This window comes from Rhinatrema bivittatum, chromosome 1 (assembly GCF_901001135.1).
Source record: "Rhinatrema bivittatum chromosome 1, aRhiBiv1.1, whole genome shotgun sequence".
NCBI classification, from domain to species: domain Eukaryota; kingdom Metazoa; phylum Chordata; class Amphibia; order Gymnophiona; family Rhinatrematidae; genus Rhinatrema; species Rhinatrema bivittatum.
Genome location: NC_042615.1, coordinates 712,206,558 through 712,227,495, shown reverse-complemented (window position 1 = coordinate 712,227,495; position 20,938 = coordinate 712,206,558). Strand labels below are relative to the sequence as shown.

At 46.4% G+C, this 20,938-nt stretch overlaps 1 protein-coding gene across 1 annotated transcript in view; it reads left to right on the top strand.

Annotated features, from left to right (window-relative positions):
- IPO11 (importin 11) overlaps window positions 1-20,938 on the top strand; it is a 1,257,051-nt gene that overhangs the window by 90,386 nt on the left and 1,145,727 nt on the right. The window contains exon 4 of the mRNA XM_029576426.1: window positions 12,215-12,287. Within this exon, the coding sequence (XP_029432286.1) occupies window positions 12,215-12,287 (73 nt within the window). The remainder of the gene's footprint in view (window positions 1-12,214; window positions 12,288-20,938) is intronic.

The window sequence follows — 20,938 nt, the reverse complement described above, 5'->3', positions numbered from 1 at the left end:
CATGCTTGCCTTCAGCTAGGACACCCAAATTACCGGGTGTCGATGTTTCTCAGTGAGGGCACTGGTGGTCTCCAGCTATAACCAATTCAACCGGTTCAAATTAATTAACCAAATTATCAAGTTAATCAAGTTATCCAAGTTATAAAGTTAATCAAGTTATTCAGTCATACATATATCCACAATGCTTTCCTAGGAGAATACTGAAGAGCTGCACTTCCTGCAGGGGTATATGTACTAGGGCTGACGTCAGATTGAAATCTGATCCATCTCCAACTGCTATCAGGAGTACACTATATCCATTGGTCCTGAGTCCATCTGTCTACACTAAGGAAAACGAAATTATCAGGTATGTAATTTCTCCATTATATTCCACCCCCTCCTCCCATAATTCCCTTTATATCCATACTATTACTTATCTTTTCTGCAAACTTTTTCATCTGTCTGGTTTCTTTTTCATGTTTACAATAAAAGTTAATCTCTCCTCTCTCATTGACTTTGTCTGTGACTAGGTTCTTATACATCATCCTAATGCAGTTTAGAAGTCGAGGGCCACATCCCCCATTTTTTTAATACCTGAAACAAAAGTTCCCAGTTTACTTGGTCAAATGCCTTTTTGGTGTCTAAACTCAATAGCACGAATGCGGTTCCCATCTTTCTCACTAACCAGATTAGAATATTTGTATCCTTTATTTAATGCCCATAAAAGATGTCATCTCACATCGTTTGAGTAGGAGAAGCACAAAGTACGCCACCAGCTAGATAATATTTCATTTTCAAATTCATTATAATTTTTTGTTAGAAACAATTTTTATTAAGAAAATGTGGTACATAACACACGGTATTGGCGACATATGGTTTCTTCTATATCTCCAATACCATTAGAAACATATTATAACAACTGCAACACATTTAATATACCTTCCCCTTCCCCCCCCGACCAGATCTCAACTAATTTACTATTCAAGATGGTCCATTTCTGGTGGGTTCACACGTAGGTGAGCAAGCATGTCCAAAGCAGGTCAGCAATTGAGAATCAAGCTTCGAGCCCGATGCGGTAAGGCTTGCACGTATCCATTCCACACCTGGAGAAATCGTCGCCAACGCTGAAGGCTTGATTGAGCAGCCAGTTTGTCCATCTGCATCATATGATGAGGATGGTTACGCCACGACCAGAATGAGGGGCTCGTGGCCTCCTTCCAATTTAGTAAGATAACTTTCTTCCCCACTGCAAAGGCCTTTCGCAGAAACCAACGGGGACCCACCCCCCTAACCAATGGTCTGGGGATACAGTCAAACAATATCATGTATGGAGATAAGGGTAGATCCAACCCCAGCAACCCCCGTAGATAGTTCACAGTCTTCCCCCAGTATGTTTTAATTCCCGGGCATTCCCAAAAGGCATGTAACATAGTCCCATGGGCCCAAGAACACCTGGGACAGGATGCAGCCTGAACCAACCTTGCATGAAATGCAATTTGCGGGGTTACATAAGCCCGGTAAAGCAATTTCAGTTGCATCTCTCGATAATACATATTAGAAGTGGTTCCCAGCAATGCTTTCATATTGGTCTTGATGACTCCCATAGGTACCTGGAACCTTCCATCTCTACTCCACCTCTCCACCAAACATTGGTATACCCCACCAGAAGGATCCCCACCGAGGCCATGGTAGTACTCGGATAGGGAGGGCCCATGGGTACTACTCAGTCGGAAGAAACGCTCCAGGGTCTGAAGATGGGCCAGAACCCTATTAGTGGCTGGGATTGAATTGAAATAATGCCGAATTTGCATGTAACCAAATATATGGGTGCCCGGCAGACCATGTTCATCCTGAAGCTCTGCAAAAGAAAAGGGGACCCCAGAAGGATCCGTCACCTGACCCAGCATGTTAATACCAGCTGTCCGCCAATCGCGGAACACCCGTGACTGAGAGCCCGGTGTAAAGTGAGGGTTTCCTATAATAGGCAGTAAAAACGCGGTACATGTCGGAATCCCCAACTTCCGTGTCAGGTAGCGCCAGGCATGTCGTAGAGGGGCAGTTAGCGGATCTCGGCGAACCATCTCAGTTAGATCCCCATTGGGACACATGAGTAGGAAGAGTACATCCAAGGGCGCCACTAAGGTCTGTTCCGCCAGCCTCACTATATAATTAGAGTCCCCAGAGACCCAATCTCGAACCAATCGCAGGTTTGCAGCTACAGCATAGCATTGCATATCCGGGACTCCCATCCCAGCCCTTCCCCACTGCAGTTGCAACCAGCGCAAGGGAATGCATGCTTTTTTCCCCTTCCATATAAACCTACGTACCAATGCCTCAAGGGTCCCCAAGTCCTGCCGTTTAATACAAAAGGGAAAGTTTTGCAAAATGTATAACCATTTTGGCAAAATAATTAGCTTGAAGAGATTGATGCGCCCTCCAAGAGACAAAGGGAGCTCTCTCCAGTGATCCAATCTATCTCTCGTGGCCTGTAGGAGACGGGTGATATTGAGAGAATAGACAGCATTCAGGTCCGATGAAAGAGAAACCCCCAAGTATTTAAACGCAGCGCCCGCCCAATGTAAGGGAAATGTTCCCGTCCAACCCTCTCTCAAAGTAGACGGGAAGCCTAAGGCTTCCGATTTATCCCAATTAATGTTTAGACCCGAGAACTCCCCATATGCATGAAATAAGCTCAAGAGGGCCGGAAGGGATCGATCCGGCGATGTGAGAAAAACCAAGATGTTGTCCGCAAAAGCGGCATATTTAAATATCTCCCGGCTCGAATGGGAATAAAACTGTACTCCTCGAATATTAGGGGTCGCCTGCAATGCCAAGAGTAAGGGTTCAATAGTTAGCAAAAATAGCAGAGGGGACAAAGGGCATCCTTGGCAGGTACCACGCTCCACTGAAATAGAGGGGGACAACACCCCGTTTATATATAACCTGGCCTGAGGAGCTGAATAAAGTAATCGGATCGCCTGAAGTAAGAAACCCTGAAATCCCATCTCAGCAAGTAATTGAAACAACAAGCCCCACTGAACCCTGTCAAATGCCTTTTCGGCATCTAGACTGACCACCAAAAAGGGAATCTCTGTCCGTTTACACAGGGCCATCACCACCGCCACCTTCCTGATGTTCGTAATGGCATAACGTCCCTTAACAAACCCCACCTGGCCTGGTTGGATTAACGTGGGTAATATCGTGCCCAAGCGATCTGCCAAAATTTTTGCCAGAAATTTATGATCTACGTTCAGTAGGGAAATGGGTCTATATGCCGCCGGCTCCAATGGGTCCTTCCCTGGTTTCGGGATTAATGTCACATGTGCGATATTACCAAAAGGAGGAAATGAACCCCTCTGAATTAGATTAGTGAAGACCTTGGGCAGAAAGTCCACCAAGGGGTCAACTAAACATTGATAAAATTCCGAACTGTATCCATCGGGGCCTGGTGCCTTCAATGGTTTCGCCTGCTGAATAACTCTACGCATTTCCTCCACCTGAATCGGTTCATTTAGCCACCGCTGTTGCGCCACAGTGATCGAGGGAATCTTAACCCGAGCAGAAAACTCATCCCACTTATCCTGAGACCACCCCCCCAGAGCTATAAAGCTCAGCATAAAATTGCTGGAAGGAAGCTAGAATATCATGAGTGTTGTTAACTGTCTGGCCGGTCGCCGTACGGATTGCTGCAACATGTCGTGCTCCCCCTACCGAACGGACCAAGTTCGCTAGCATTTTCCCGGACTTATTACCAAACTGGAATAACCTGTAACGATAATAGAGAATACTCTTTGCTGCTCTTTGGTGCAGCAGGGCATTAATTTCCGTTTGCAAAGAGATGTAGACTGAACGTGTTTGCACGAATGGATGGGCAACCAATTCCCTCTTTGCTTTTTGCAACTGAGCACTGAGGGATAAGAGACATCTATCCTTGGACTTCCGCCAGTGAGCAACATATGAGATATCACCCCGCAATACGGCTTTAGCCGTATTCCAAAATAGGACCGGGTCCTCCAGATGTTGCTGATTTAAGGTGGCGTAATCCTCCCATCGCTCTCGGATATAGGCCTTAAATGAGGAATCCTGTGCTAAAAAATAGGGATACCTCCAAATTCGCCCCGCTGGCATCTCAGGTTTAGCTTTTAATTGAATCCAGATGGGGGTGTGATCAGAAATGATAACATCTCCAATCCCTGCCTCAGTGACTTGAGAAAAGTAGGACGCACTGACGTAAAAGTAATCAATTCGAGTTTGGGTCGCATGCGCTCTAGCAATATGGGAAAAGCCCTTTTCGAAGGGATGAAGTGTCCTCCAGGAGTCCACCAAATGTACAGTGTCCTCAAGAGATTGAAGATGTTTATGAAACTGCCCGGTGTGTGGCCCCACTGAAATTCTATCCCAGTTTGGATCTCGCAATGCATTAAAATCCCCCCCTTCCACCAGGTTCTTGTCCAAGTATGGAAGAAGCATATGCTGTAGGGAACGATAGAATGCTTTTTGTTGGGTATTAGGGGCGTAAACACAACATACCACTATAGGGGTCATATTAATTTCTGCCTCCAAGATTAAATAACAACCATTGGGGTCTTTAATCTCATTAAGAACCCGCCAAGGGAGGTTCTTCTTGATTAGAATTGCCACCCCCGCCGATTTTGAGTTCCCAGAGGCAAAATGGACCGCTCCCACCCATCCCTGTCGCAACTTGGAATGCTCGGCATCCGTAAGATGGGTTTCTTGAAGGAACGCGAGATCTGCCGATCTGCGTTTTAGGGCCTGTAAAATTTTATATCTTTTAACCGGGGAATGGATACCGCAAACATTCCAGGAAATGAACAGAGGCCCTGCACTAGCCATTATCTAGAGCAAAAAACGTGATCACAACAAAATTGGTAAATGAAATGAGAGGAGAAGGCCGTCCCAGCATTAGCCTTCTCCACAACCATCCACATTCCCCCACCCAGAGAATGTCAGCCATATAATACCCACCACTCAAGCCACCCAGAAAAAGAGACATAACCGCTTTCTGGCCAGGGTCCACCCTCTTTCCCCCACCCCCTCCTCTCCCTCCCCGATCCCCATTCCCTTCACCCTCCCTATCCTCACTTACTCCCACTTTCGCCATTCCAATACCAACTAATCCCCAACACCGAGATCAGTACAGATGCTACCAGCCCTCCCCCCCCATATCTAGGTACCTTCCCAGCCGGCAATGTACCCCCCCCCCCCCCCCCCCGCATCCCCTGTCTTGGAGAGCTCCAAGGTGAGTTTGTCAGCCATTAAATAAAGTTTCCAAGCCGGGAACCCAGGTATCAAGCTATCACATTCTGCCCCGGCACACTTAGAAACTAAAGGGGCACCAAACAGTCACAGACACCTCCCCCCTCAGTAGCCGGTCGTGCGTGAAACTGTGTGTACAGCCAACCCTCCCAAACATTGCATCCCCAACATGTTTAATTCAGCAACCATAACAACATTTAAAAAAAAAAAAAAAAAACCAATGGAAATGTCCTGAACGCTGACTTTATGTTCAGATGTGATGCAAAATATACTGAAGGTCTGCACCCAGACTCACGGATCCAGGGGCACTAAGCATTGCACCCGAACCCATACCAAAGGCTCTGTGGATCCCTGCCGACATCCGCAGCTTACTGCTCCTCCGAAGACGCAGTGACTGTTGTAATGTCCACTTCCGATGAGTCCCAGCATGGCAAAGCGGACTCGACTCGCCACCCCCCCCAGCACGAGTCTCAGGGCCTCCGCCTCAGGTGTCCCCCTCCAAAATGTATGCTAGCTTCCGAAGCAGGGGGTGGACATACATACGTTTGGATGTCGGTCCGCACTTTGGCCACCGTCTGGGTCGCCCGAGAAAAACTGTGATCGATCAGCCCTCCTCCGGAGAAGTTATTCACAAAAAAAAAAACCAAAAAAACTTCAACAAGTATCCAACTGTGGCTGGGAGGCACAGAATGGCCCCCACCCGTCTGTTTATTTTAGAATCGTAAGCAATCCAGTGGCCGTCTGCACAGTAAACACACTGCATACCACGTGCCGGCGGCCATCTTGGACACGCGGCCATCAATGCTTACTCGCATCTGTCTGATCCCGGGGGCCTGCCGAAGAACCGGTAAGTGAAGAGATAAATTCCCTCAGGTATCCATCGTTTGCAAACCAACGTGGGCCGGTAGGGGTGACGACCCGAACCCGAGCTGGGTAAACAATCATGGCGCGGTGCCCAAGGTTGTGTAGCTGAGCACACATGGGCGAGAGAGCTCTCCTCTGGGCTGACAATGCCACCGAGAAATCCTGAAAAATGAGGACCGTATGCCCCTCATATCTAAGCTCCTTACCTCCTCTCACAGCACGCAGGATTTCCTCTTTGTGCCCATAATTTAAAATTTTTGCAATTACTACCCGAGGCTTATCTTGCTGGGATTTGGATAGGCCAAGTCTGTGTGCTCTCTCCACGCGCAGAGGTCCTCTTGTCAAATTTAGAGCAAGTTCTTTCGTGAGCCAATATTCAAGCCATTGAGGCAGCCCCTGTTCCTTCAAGGATTCTGGAAGTCCCACAAACCTAAGATTTGATCTGCGGGACCTATTTTCAAGGTCCTCCATTCGGTCTGTGTGCATTTCCATCGTTTTCTTTAGTGCTGCCAACTCAGCCTGTGTGTTGTGAAGGCCATCTTCAGCTTCAGAAATTCTGTGTTCCATATCCCCAAATCGGGTCTCATAACCCGCAATGGAGGAGTTTAATTCACCTAATTGGTGGGATAGCTTCTTAAATTCGGGCTCTAGCGCCTCCACCACCGCCGCTTTAATATCAGCCCAATTGGTTAGGGACAGGTGAATCAGGCAGGCCCGGCTCATCTTCTGACTGCATGTCGTTAGGCCGCCCTTTATCTTCTTTTCTTTCTCTTTCCTCGCTGTCCGGGTTGACATTTCGTGGACCAAGTGCACCGGCGTCAGCTTCCTCCGGGATCCTGTGAATGAGGTGCTAATTTGATGTTTGGGATTTGAAGGATGGGGCTGGATAAGAGGAATGAGAGCCAGAGAAGGGAAGCTACATCCGCTCTCCTTCACAGCGTCACGTGATCTCCTCATTATATTTTAATATCTTTCATTTTCAGATTTCTTATATTTTAGTACAGTAGTTTCTAAACCTATTCTCTGTACTGCCCAACCAGATGGGTTTTCAGGATATACACTGAATATGCATATGAGAAATTTACATTTACTCAATTGTATGCAAATATTTCATTCAAATTTGTTTTGTATATTCCAAAAATCTAACTGGTTTGGAGTGCTCTGAGGACAGGTTTGGGAACCATTGTTCTAGAATGAGTTAAGTAGGGGAAACAAATGTTTCTGCTCTTGATCTGTGAAATAATCCATTGCTCTTCCCCTTCCTAAGAGTTTACCGAACATAGTTTACTGGGGCTTAAAATGTATAACAGTCTAAAGGCATAGTTGTCAAATTTATTTATTTTATTTATTTATTTAACGTTTTTCTATACCGGCATTCATGATTAGAAACCACATCATGCCGGTTTACATAAAACAAGGGGTGAGAACAAGAAACGAAAAACAAGTGCAAGGAGAACAAAAGTTACATTACAACAGGGTCTTAAAACTGGGAAGAGAAATTAGAATAAGAGAGACGAACGGAAGAGATTTAAAATATTTACATTATTTACATTATGATATGAAATCTATTGTATAGTTTGCTGTCTCTTGTAAAATTACTATCATTTAGATCGGGTCTGGGAAGGCTTGTTTAAATAGCCAAGTCTTAAGCCTTTTTCTAAAAGACGGTAGGCATGGTTCTTGTCTCAGCTCCGGAGGGATAGAGTTCCATAATGAAGGGCCGGCTGTGGAAAAGGCTCGGTCTCTGAAAGTTAGGTAGTGAGTGGTTTTGGTTTGGGGGACATGGAGTGATCCTTTGTAGGCTTCTCTGATGGGCCTGGTGGAAGTGTGTTGTCTGAGAGGAATTTGTAAATCGAGCGTTGTTTGGTGATGTATGGCCTTGTGGATAATAGTGATGGATTTGTGGATGATTCTGAAGTGTATAGGCAACCAGTGCAGGTTCTTGAGAATGGGTGAGATGTGATCTCTTCTCCTGGTGTTGGTCAGAATTCTCGCAGCTGTGTTCTGGAGCATCTGAAGGGGTTTGATGGAAGCAGAAGGAAGACCAAGTAAGATAGAGTTGCAGTAGTCTATCTTAGAAAAGATAACTGCTTGAAGTACCGTTCTGAAGTCTCTAACGTGCAGGAGCGGTTTGATTCTTTTAAGTACTTGGAGTTTGTAGAATCCATCTTTAGTAGTTTGTTTGATGAACGATTTTAAGTTGAGATGGTTGTCGATAATTATTCCTAAGTCCCTTGTTTGGGTGGTAGGTGGGTTGGTTGGAAGACTCAGAAGTGGGTTACTATTGTCAGGTGAGATGATCAGAAGTTCCGTCTTAGCCGAATTTAATATCAAGTTTAAATTTGATAAGAGGAGATTGATTTCTTTAAGACAGAGTTCCCAGAATTCAAGAGTTTTGGCAATGGTTTCATTGATAGGGATCAGGATCTGCACGTCGTCCGCGTATAGGAAGTGGATTAGTTTCAGGCGGGTTAGTAGTTGACAGAGCGGAAGGAGGTAAATATTAAAGAGTGTGGGTGAGAGGGAGGAGCCCTGAGGAACTCCTAAAGATGAGGAATGTCGGGAAGATTCCTTGTTGTGGATCTTTACCTTATATCCTCTGTTGCTGAGGAATGAGTTGAACCATGATAGGGCAGTTCCTGATATTCCTATGTTCGACAGTTGGTTGAGGAGGGTCGAATGGTTGACAGTATCAAACGCAGCCGAAAGGTCTAGAAGGATGAGTAAGAAGGATTGGCCTTTGTCTAGTCCCATGATGATGTTGTCAGTCAGGGATATGAGTAGAGTTTCCGTGCTTGATGCTTTACGGAATCCATATTGAGAGGGGTAAAGTATTTTGTGGTCTTCAATGTAGTTGGAGAGTTGAGTATTGACCAGCTTTTCCATTATCTTGGCAATAAAAGGAAGGTTTGAAATTGGGCGAAAGTTGTTGGGGTCTTTATGGTCAAGATTGGGTTTCTTTAAGAGTGGTTTTAGAGAAGCTAGTTTAAGTTCTTCTGGGAAAATTCCCTGGGATAATGAGCAGTTTATGATATCTGCCAGGGTTTTGGAGATTGTTTCCGGTATAAGAAGGAGGAGCTTTGTAGGTAAGTGATCGAAGGGGTGGGAGGAGGGTTTCATTTTCTTAAGTAACAGAAGGATGTCAGAGGCTGTGATGGGTTCGAAAGATTCCAAGGAGGTTCCTTTGTTTAGTATCTGTAGGTCAGCGGTGATAGGATTGTTACTAGGGGTCAATCGCTTTAGTAGGTTAGATATTTTATCTTGGAAGAAAGTAGCTAATTCCTCGGCTTTGGATTGAGCTAGGTCTATGGGTATATCTGGAGTGTTGATGTGAGTCAGGTTGGATACGTAAGCGAAAAGAGCTTTTGCATCAAATACAAGGTCATGTATTTTGCTCGCATAGTAATCCCTTTTTGATTTTAGTGTGGAGTTCTTGTAGTGATGTAAAGCGAGTTTGTAAGCGGCTAAGGTGCTGGGGCTTGGGGCCTTGCGCCATTTGTTTTCTTTGTGTCTAAGGCTCTGCTTAAGCGTATGGAGGTTGTTTGAGAACCATGGTTGTCTTTTTGTTGAGTTTGTGTTTAGTTTTTTTGCTGAAAGAGGACATAGTTTGTTTGCTACTGTCTCGGTGATGTTGTTCCAGGATAGGATGGCTGAGTTAGGGTCAGAGAGGTTAAGATGGGGAAGCTCTGAGGTGAGCTGGTTGTTGAGGTCGTTAGAAGAACAGGATTTTCTGTAGAGAAATGAGGATTTCGGTGGGGGATTTTTTCTGAATTGTGTCAGGGAGAAAGTAGCGGTGATTAGTGAGTGATCTGACCATGGGACCGGAGTGCAAGAAGGAGGGGAAGTGTATTTGATTCCTGCATTCACGAAAATGAGGTCCAGGGTGTGGCCGGCTTTATGGGTAGGCTTGTTGACAATCTGATTAAAGCCCATAGCTGAGAGGGCCATGAGTAGAGCCTCGCAATTGGTGGTAAGAGTAGGGTTGTCCACATGTAAATTGAAATCTCCTAAAACAATAGTCGGGGAGTCTAAATTCAAGTGTGTTGTTATGATTTCTATCAAAGGGGAGGCATCTGAGTCCAGGAGACCCGGAGGGGCGTAGATGAGTAGGACTTGGAGATCGGCTGTTTTGAAAAGTCCTACTTCAAGTTTAGAATCTGACTTGACTGGAAGCTGGGTGAATTTCAGCTCTTTTTTAGCTGCCAAAAGGATGCCCCCTCCCCTTTTTTTGAGACGGGGAAGGGAGAAGAAGTCGTAGAGATCGGTGGGGAGTTGGTTTATTATTGCTATGTCTGTTGGTTTGAGCCAGGTTTCTGTTATGGTACATATGTCTGGGTTGGAGTCCAAGAGATAGTCATTGAGGATCAGGGATTTTTTGGTGAGAGATTGAGCGTTGAATAGCGTAAGGGAAAATAGTGTTAGACCTAATAGTTGTGTGAGAGGAGAAATCATAATAGGGATGAGGGCTGTGTAGTTGCGAGATCTTTGTGTCATTGTGGTTTTTCCTATGTGGAGGGGATTGTGTTGTAGAACTGGGATAGGAAGTTTCAAGGTCATTCTGACCTGAAGAGTAAGGAATGTTCAGTTGAATTTGAGTGCGTAGATAATTGTGTATGTAGGTAAGGTGGATGCTGAAATGGCTGACAAACGTTGGATCTGACTGGGTGAATATTGTGATGATGACAGCTAGTAATGTTGGGTGAATGCTGCTTTGATGGGAGTTTGTAACGCTGAGTGGATGATGTGAGGATGAGAGCTGGTATCGCTGGGTGAATGCTAGTTGAATGCACTAGACTGTGTGCCGCGTTGTGGGTCCTGAGGTGGCTGTCCGTTGTGTGTGAGTCCGTTGTGGGTCCTGAGGTGGCTGTCCGTTGTGTGTGAGTCCGTTGTGGGTCCTGAGGTGGCTGTCCGTTGTGTGTGAGTCCGTTGTGGGTCCTGAGGTGGCTGTCCGTTGTGTGTGAGTCCGTTGTGGGTCCTGAGGTGGCTGTCCGTTGTGTGTGAGTCCGTTGTGGGTCCTGAGGTGGCTGTTCGTTGTGTGTGAGTCCGTTGTGGGTCCTGAGGTGGCTGTCCGTTGTGTGTGAGTCCGTTGTGGGTCCTGAGGTGGCTGTTCGTTGTGTGTGAGTCCGTTGTGGGTCCTGAGGTGGCTGTCCGTTGTGTGTGAGTCCGTTGTGGGTCCTGAGGTGGCTGTTCGTTGTGTGTGAGTCCGTTGTGGGTCCTGAGGTGGCTGTTCGTTGTGTGTGAGTCCGTTGTGGGTCCTGAGGTGGCTGTCCGTTGTGTGTGAGTCCGTTGTGGGTCCTGAGGTGTAATATGTTATAATTGTGACACTGTAAAACAAAATTAATAGTATTACTTATGTAAGAAACTTTTGTTCAAAATAGATTTTGTGGACAGATTTTTTTTCCGGATTGCATTCCACTAAATTGGAAAGTCAAACTAATATTTTTAATTATCAAGGTAAATCAAATGTAAATGAGTTATTTCAGGGAGATTCAACTTGTTGCCATGAAACAGTTTTGAAGAACTCTTCTCAAATGCTAGGAATATCCTTTCCCTTTCTAGGAATCTGCTGGAATAAAAGTTAGGTGATTCCCTGAGGCACTCCTTTCTTTTTATTTTTGAAAGGAATCGGAGTCCCTGGTGGTGGAGTGAGAAACCTTTTGAAATCATTCAATAGAAGAAATATAGTGTAAGAAGATGAGGCAATCTAAAATAAGATTTTTAAAGTTATGAATTAAATCAAATGTGTTTTAAATTAGCAGTGAATTTTCCCAGTAGTCTCTCTTCTGCTTTACTTCAGTGGTGACCTAGAAGATCAGGTTTGAAAGGAAAAGATTGCTGAGTTATGGAATTGAGTAATGTAGAAAAGCACTCTTCATTTTCGTATTCTCTTCTGTTTCTACATTCAGCCTTGCAGCTTAAATAGTCTTGTGTTAATAGTTTTAAAATAGCAGTATTCGCTTTTACACGCACACATCCACCCACATATTTATATAAAAAATTTTAAAATGTTTCCATTTCTAGATTTTTTATTTTATTTTTTTTTTATGGATGCACAAAATTCTTGACTGATAAATGAATTTGTGCTCTTTCACAGTTCTCTTTCAGAGGAGGAGAAATCCACACTGCGTGCAGGTCTCATCACCAACTTCAATGAGCCAGTAAATCAGGTTAGTGATGAAATGAATACTGATTAATCATTCTCTTCCCTTAACAGATGCTCCTGTGGGGAAGTAATTGTACTACTTTCCATTTAAATGGATGTTTAAAAAATGAGATTCATCTGAAAAAGAGCTTCAAATGTTCATTATGCTGGAGAGAGAAAATTTTTTTGTGCTGGCTTGGGACTTAAAGGTATATTAGTCACTCTAAGCCTTATTCCATTGCAATCAATAGATGTATAAACCTGGCTCCGTAAGCCAGTGTAGCACTGCATATTAAATCAGGCTGCTTTATGTCAGCCACTTCCTGTTTTATATATTTCTTTATTTTCAATAATATTTGTTTATAGATATGTAGGCAGCTAGACAGAAGTGTGTTATGAAATGCCACATCTTCTGAAGTGCTTAATCGTAATCAAGTTTTTCTTTCACCAAAAGTTTATTTACATTTATTTTTTAGTTGTTTAAATCAGTGGGGGTCTGCATTTTGTAATTTAAACTTGCCTTTGTTTGCTGCTGACAGCCAGTGGCCTGCTCTGTGACCTGGCAATATCAGCCATGCTATTTAAAACGGCTGTTTATAGTATTTTTTTTTCTCATTCAGCAGTTTCCTTCTGTTCCTTTGTATTTCCAGCTCATTTGGAACAAGGTTAGGATCTGGTGCTTGAGCCCTAATTTGCAACTACCCAGAGATTTCCCCTTATTTTATATCTTCTCCTTACTTACGGTTAGTCTAATGACTGCAGCGACAGTCCTGGGCCGGAGGGGGGAGGTGGGATGCTCTTTCAGGAACCCTGTAATCATGGGCCCTGAATCAAGGCACTAGATGGCACCCTTAGGCAATGACCCCAGGGGTCATGAATACTTCCTTAGCAGCATCCCCAGCTCTGGCTGACCCAGGGATGGCAAGACCAGGGACCTTGTGCATGGCAGTACATAGCGTTGACCAACTGAGCATGCTAGACTGCTCAAAGTTAATTAAAATGAGGTGTTGAGTTCCATTTACATCCCTACTCACTAACTTGTAAGGCTTTTTTTTTCTGTTTTTTACTACATTAATTTTTTTTAAAAAGTATTTGATAGTTTGTGAATGCCTTCCAGGTTTAACATAAGTGCAGAAATGCAATTAATGATTGATGTTAGCCATAAAGTTAAATTAGTAAGGGTGCTACCAGCTCCAAAGATCTTGCAATCTGAACACCTATTAGAGACTAAATTGGGCACATCTATAGACATAGGTGGTTGGTAGCTATAAACTCTTGTTTCTCCCTTAGCTTTCTCACTTCTCTCCTCTATAAAAATATTTTCTTCTCTTTTTCTCTATAGTTTTGAAAGCAAGCACCTCCATATTATTATTGTATTGCATCCTTTAATTACCTTTTATATTTGAGCACTATCATCCTTAGCTTATTCTGCATTGACCTGATGAAGAGAGCATAGCTCTTGACAGCTAGGCACACATGTTTTAAGTTCATCTAATAAAAGATATCGCCTACAAATTGTTTTATTTCTAAGGATATTAACAAAATACCTCTCTAAAGTGCATCTTTTTAAACAGGACTTGAAAATGGAGAAAGAGAAAGTCTAATACACAAGAATTCTGTAGTGAAGGGATGACTAAGGAATAGATTTTGGAGCTAAAGGAGCTTGATAAAAGAGAAGCCTATAGCTGACTACGTGATGTAGCGGAAAGGAGTATGTAACATCTGGGTAACAGTCCCCAGTAAGGACCCTGGGAATCATACCTCAATCTTGCATATTAGTTTTTTTCCTGTTAATTTTATCTGAATAACCAGGATTCCATGAGCAGGTGGGGGAGGGGGGGGAATCATTTTTCTGGGCCCTGTGTGCGTTGGTTAGTTCTCAATCATGCCTAAGTCCATGGAAACATCACTAATGATATAAAAGTAAACAGCAGTAATAAGTTGGAAGCTGTAATGTTTTACAGCTTAAACTTTTCTCTGAGGACAAGCAAGGATGGCAGTCCTCACACATGGGTGACATCATCGGATGGAGCCCGGTCTGGAACTTTGATCTCAAAGAGTCTAGAGCTTTCAAAGATGCCCTAGTGTTTCTATGTTTCTATATTTCTATGTTACTGTGCATGTGCAGCTGTAGTTATCACTGTGCCCTCTAGGCAGAGCCCCTCAATCTTTTTTTTTTTTTTCCACGGATCCCTGTGGACGCAGGAGCTGTGTGTCGCAGTATTCACCTTTATTCTCTCCTCAGTTTTTGTAATGTGATTTTTTTCGAGAGCTGCAGCTGTTTTTCTTTACCTTTTGGTAGTTTTATTTTCTTTTTTCTTTCTTTTCTCATTTTTCTACTCTCTGCCAGCCGCATGGTGGGCCTTAGTCACTGTGCAGCCTGGCAGAGAATAAGTCTATCAATAATTAAATAAATGATGCACCTGCAGTTTAGTTTGTGTCCTCTCAATGCGGTTTGTTTTGTACCTTTGTTAGGGTGCTGGTAGGACTGACAGAATGCAGTCCGTGAGTGATCCGTATAGGACGCTGAGCCTGGGGATTCGCCCAAGTTCTACTTGGGCAGGAATTCCATTTTGTTTCATCGATCGGCATTGATGGAGATTTGGACAGTGAAAAGATCGAGGTCCACAGTGTTCCTGTGGGAGAGGGAAAAGCTCATCCTCCCCACAATTCTAAGGAGCTAGTCTCCACGAGCAGGAGCGCCCTGGGTGACGTAACCTCCCCTCCTGCTTGTCTGTGATAGCAGTGCAGTCTACTTGTGAAAGAGGGTGAACAGGAGCTTGGGCAAGCAGAATTGTGTTGCATCATTGGTGCTGTGCCCTAACCGTTGCCCGTGCACACCCATGCCACCCATGGTGGTCTGATGCATTGATATCAGGACCGTGTCGCGTCTGTGACCGGGACTACCATTGAGCGCCATGGTCACCCTTGATACCATCGAGGTGCCAGGGTGCTCTCAATGCCATCAAGTTAAGTGACTGCCCTCGCACGGCCATCAAGTGCGCTGTTGAGCATTCTGGCTGGGCCTTTTGTGCCATAGATGTCGTCGAGCACCGTAGATGAATCGAGCACTGTGTTCTCTTGAAGCACTGGAGGAATGGCATCGACCTGAGCATCATTCAGCACCATGGGTCTCGACGCAGTGGAGTAGCAGCACCGACATCTAGTGTCGTGCTCCTGACAGCATCTGGGACCAGGATTGCTATCGGGCACCATGGTCAGCCTCTATGCCATCAGAACCACCCTATATACCATCGATGCCATTGAGAGGTATGGCAGCCCTCAGGGCTGTCCTTGATGCCATCGATATGCGGGGCCGCCATAGAGACCATTGGGCAAGTTTGCCAGCGATGCCATTCATTGCCACACTCAACGAAGTCGAGCACCATTGACAAGGCACCGGGATTACCATTGATCGTCCTTGTCGCTCTTGAGGCCATCGGTCACTGGGGCTCCTGAGGGCTTCGGGCCTTGTAATGCCTTGGTGCTGTCGAGCGCCATGATCACATTTCAACCCAAGGCACCCTGGAGTGCTGAAGCATACAGGGTGCACAGTGGTCCGGTGACCTTGAGGCCCCTTGATGGTGTCCAGTGGGTGTAGAGAGGAGCATTTTGGTGTCCCATCACTGGCCTATGGCAGTCAAGCACCATGGATGCCGATGATCTCAGGGACTCTGACCCGCTGGGATGGTGGGGCATCAGAGGCCCCATCAGTGCTGATGAGCACTAGAGATTGCTGTCGAGGCTATCGTCAGCCATGGGCTGTGTTGAGGGATGCCATTGAGCTTGTAGCATCGATGCCCTTGGGCATATAGATGAGCTAAGGAGAACCATCAATGGCATTGGCAGTCATCGGTACCTTTGGGCACCGATGTGGAGTATCGTACCGTGATGGGGCCACAGAGCCTGTGCCTTCAGGCGCCATGGTACCGCTGGTACATCGACACCTTTAGGCACCAGAGTGTCTGTCGGTGATCTGACTTCGGTGTTAGTGAGCCATCAGTGCCTTCGGGTGTGAAGGGCCATGGGTTCTGCCAGACTGTTGATGTCTGCAGGCACCTGGGGCACTGTCGATGGCACTGTATACCGTCGCAATGCAGACCTGTAGCATAGTCAACTGTTATTGAAGCCTTGGGCGCGGCATCATTTGGTGCTATTAATGTGATCTAGCCATCACTATGGTAGGTACCACTGGAAGTGGTTGGATCCTGCAAGAAACTGCTGCAGATCACCATGGGCACCATCAATCACCATAGACTTTACTGCTGCCAATCCATGATGGAAAGGGCGATGAGCCATTCACAGAACGCCGCCCACCACAACTCCATAATCAGAGCCCCAGTGGTACTGTGGAGGCCATCACACTCTTCCTTTTCCTAGCATGTAGCCAGATGGACTCAGGACCAATGGGTTATATGTTTTCCTGCTAGCAGTTGGAGATGGAGTCAGGTTTCAAAGCTGACGTCACCTTAGATACGCACCTGCAGTGACCTCAGCCCTCCAGTATCTCTCTGTCTCCTAGTAGATGTGGAAGAGCTTTCCCTAGCAGGATTGCCATATTTAGAAGAAGAAATTTTACCTTTAAATTAGAGAAAGATTGAGCCCCACTTTCCTGTGGTGATACCTAAAGGTCCCTCCCCCAGTTGAGAATTCCTGAGGTGATTTCCGAGATCCCTCAGAGGTGTGCCTTGGACTGGTAGCCAGTTCCTAGCGAGGATATTGCTGCTGAAGCAGCTGAAAGGCAGCGGGTGCAGGAAGCTGAGCGCAGTGGTGATGGCCAAAGCCCTCTCCCCCCGCAGCTGGGACACTGTCTCTGTACTCAGCCGGTAAGCGCTGAGCCCAGGCAAGTGTAAAAAAAAAAAGAAAAAAAAAAGAGGATTTCCCATTCAGAGACATTGGAGGGGTTTCGGTAAGACTTTCTCCGGTCTCCTTGCTCGGTACGATGTACCAACGTCATTCCCTATCCGTTTGCTGTAAAGGGAAGTGGGCATCTGAGCAGGTTGAGTGGGCTCCCTCAGTGGGCTAGGCCCTCTTCAGGCTTAGTCGGTACACTGTGTGTAGACTACTTGGTGCTATCTTGCGTGTGTGTTTTGTGTACCTTGTTTTGCCCTCCATACAGCATCTGAACGAGTGGTGCATGCCTGCTCTGTGCAAAACTGCACGCAGCTGTACACACACAACTTCGCGCACAGAGCACAACTACTTAGGCACAGAATTCCTGAGCTCATCGGACTGTGTGTGCACCTCACCGGTGGTCGCTTAAGTGCCCGAAATCTCTGTGCACAAAAGTCCTCAAGACCGAGCCGGTTGAATTTGCAACTGCTGTCTCTAATGGATCCAGCAGCAAAGAAACATAAACGCCGTTGTCTCTGTGCTGCTTGTCATATTAGGGCTACTCAGTTTCACCTGGATTCTTACTTATGTCAGCACTGTGAGGAAGCCCAAGGAGAGTTGACCTCCCCAGATTTTACCAAGCCCAGTTCTTCCCATTCTGAGGATGGGCCAGCCACAACCTTAACTGAAGAACCCCGAATCTGAATAATCCCGGGGCTGTAGGAGAGGGAAATTCAGCGGCACCTTACTCCAGTTCTTCCTGGGCTAGGGATGGACACAGCGGCCTTCTCTTGGGTGAAATTTTTTCAAGGCCTTCAGCCTTCGTACAGGCGCAGTGTGCTTGCCCCTGTCCGGACAGAACACAGCCGGTAAGGCCCTCCCTCACTCATCCCTATTGGCAGACCTCGAGATATGCCTCGCCTCACCAAGGGTGTTCCTGAAAGGGACACGGACAGCACAGACGAAGAAGGGGATCCACATTCCTTGGAAGATGGAGAAATCCCTCCAGATTTAGAATAGTTTTGTTTTTTCCATAGAGACGAATTGCAGGCCCTGGTTTCCCAAACTCTGAAGATGCTGGGAGTTCCTGGGGCGGGACTCTATGACAGAACCTAAGAAGAATCCTATTCTGGTGTCTCTACGGAAAGCCTCTTGCTATTTTCCGGTACTGCAAGCCATGCAGGAGTTGATTGACCTGGAATGGGATGCCCCTGAAGCGAGTTTTAAAGGTGGTTGAGCATTGGAAGGTCTATGCCGACTGGATCCGGCGGCGAGAGAACGCCTGTGCTGGTCTGCGCCATTTCAAAGTGAACTATCCCAGTGGAGGGCGGAGCGCATGTTAGGCAGATGGAGTCCATCCTTAAGCCTTTGACGTGACAGCAATGACCTTACAGATTGCTTCCTGCTGTGCCTTAGTGGCCCACTCATTTCTGTTCCTCTCTAGAGAGGTAGATGGCTCGGGCGTATTCCAGAGAAGCAATGGAACCTGCAGCTGCCTTTTTAGCTGATATGGGCTCTGACGTAGTCCAAACTTCGGCCAGAGGATTAGCCTCAGTGATAGTGGCCAGAAGACTTCTATGGCTTCAAAATTGGTTAGCAGACGCGATCTCTAAGGCAAACCTCATAAAGATGCCCTTTAAGGGATCACTCCTCTTCAGAAGTGAATTGGAAAAGCTGGCCGGTAATTGGGGTGGATCTCCAGTGCCCTTGCTACCGGAAGATAAGAGAAAGCAGTCACAGCACCCCTCCCCTATGAGGGGTAGATCCAGGGGTGCCCTACACTTTTGGCCCTACAGAAACTCAGCATTTCAGAGGACTCTGTCCACTGGGAGGTCGTAGTCCTTTTGGGGCCAACAGCCTAAGAGGGGGGCAAGTTAGAGTTAAGGTTTGGCCCGGAACTCCCCAATTAAGTTTTGCTGACCCATCTATGGAATGAAGAGATAGGGGGTTGACTATCCCTCTTCTACCAGCGGTGGGTCGAGATTACGTCTGACAAATGGCTCCTGGATGTTATACGAAAAGGATATGCACTGCAGTTTTGCAGCACTCCTCGGGGACGTGTTCATGATGTCTCCTTGCCACTCCCAGCACAAGCAGGCAGTGGAGTCTACCTTGATAAGGCTCCTCAAATTGAGTGCTATAATTCCAGTACCTGTGCCACAGGAAAATACGGGGCATTATTCCATCATACCCAAGAAGGAGGGTTCCTTTTGCCCCCTCCTGGGCATCAAGAGTGTCAACTGACAACTACAAGTAATTCATTTCCACATGGAAACTCTGCATTCCGTGATAATGGCCGTAAAACCGGGAGAGTTCCTAAGCTCCTTGGACATCTCAGAGGCCTACCTTCATATTCCAATTCAGCAAGAGCATCGGTGTTTCCTATGCTTTGTGGTACTGGACCGCCATTATCAGTTCCAAATGTTGCCCTTCAGCCTGGTCATTGCCCCCAGAGATTTTTCCAAGATTATGGTGATCGTTGCAGCAGCACTGAGAAAAGAGGGAATCCTGGTGCACCCATACTTGGGACGAATGGTTGATCCAGGTGAAATCATGGGAAAGAGAGTCTCCGGGTGACCAGCAGGGTGACGTCCCTGCTTCAGGAGCTTGGTTAGGTTGTAAATACGGACAAAAGCAGTCTCAAGCCAGTCCTTGGAATATCTGGGAGTCCGGTTTGACACCAAGCAGGGCAAGGTCTTTTTCCCGCCTTCGCGGATAAGGAAGTTGATATCCCAAGTATATCAATTGACGAACACGATACGCCCCAAGGTGTGGAGCTATTTTCAGGTCCTTGGTTTGATGGCATCAACCCTGAAGATAATACCGTGGGCCAGGGTACACATGCGGCCACTTCAACGCTTTGTGCTGTCACGTTGGAACCCGCTGTCTCAAGACTATTCGATTCGCCTTCACCTACCGATGGAAGTATGTCCTCTGTTCTAGTGGTGGATTCAGGAAGCTCACCTGGGCAAGGGTGTAAACCTGTCCCTGCTGAACTGGCTGGTCCTCACGACAGATGCGAGCCTCCGGGATTGGGGAGCTCACTGTCAGGAACTGACGGCCCAGGGACATTGGACCAAGGAACAGATGTTCTGGAATACAAACCGCTTGGAAGCCCCGGCAGTCAGATCGGTGTGTTTACAGTTCAGCCACTTACTCCAGGGTCAGGCGGTCGCTTGATGTCAGACAACGCAATAAGAGTAGCCTACATCAACCACCAGGGAGGAAACAAGAGCCAACAAGTGTCTCTGGAGATAATTCCGCCCATTCAATAAGGAGATTTGAATTTATAGATTATCTTGCCTCCCACATCGCATGAAAAGACGATGTCAGAGCAGACTTTCTAAGCAGGGAGAGTTTGGATCCAGGATAATGGGTGTTGTCGGCCAAAGTCTTTCAGCTGCTGGTAGATCGCTGAGGCCTCCTTTCCATCGACCTGCTGGCTGCATCTCACAATGCGAAGGTTCCCCGATTCTTCAGCTGCAGAAGAGATTATTGGACCCTAGGGATCGACGCCCTTGTTCAGACCTGGCCAGAAGAGAACTTTCGTATATGCTTTCCCCTATGGCAACTGCTGGGCAGGGTCATTTGCTGGATTGAGTGGGTGTTCAGAGATCAGTTGTCGTCCAGGGAAGTTCTGATCCGGACGGACAACCATGTCACAATGTGGTACATCAACAAACAGGGTAGCACAAGCTCGTTTCTCCACTGTCAAGAAGGCGGTGCAAGTGTGGACCTGGGCCCTGACCCAAGGGATGTCTCTACGGGTGCTCCCTGGCAGCCGGGAACGGCCATCTAGTATGTGATGCCTTCTCCCTTCACTGGGGGAAGGGCCTCCTGTAT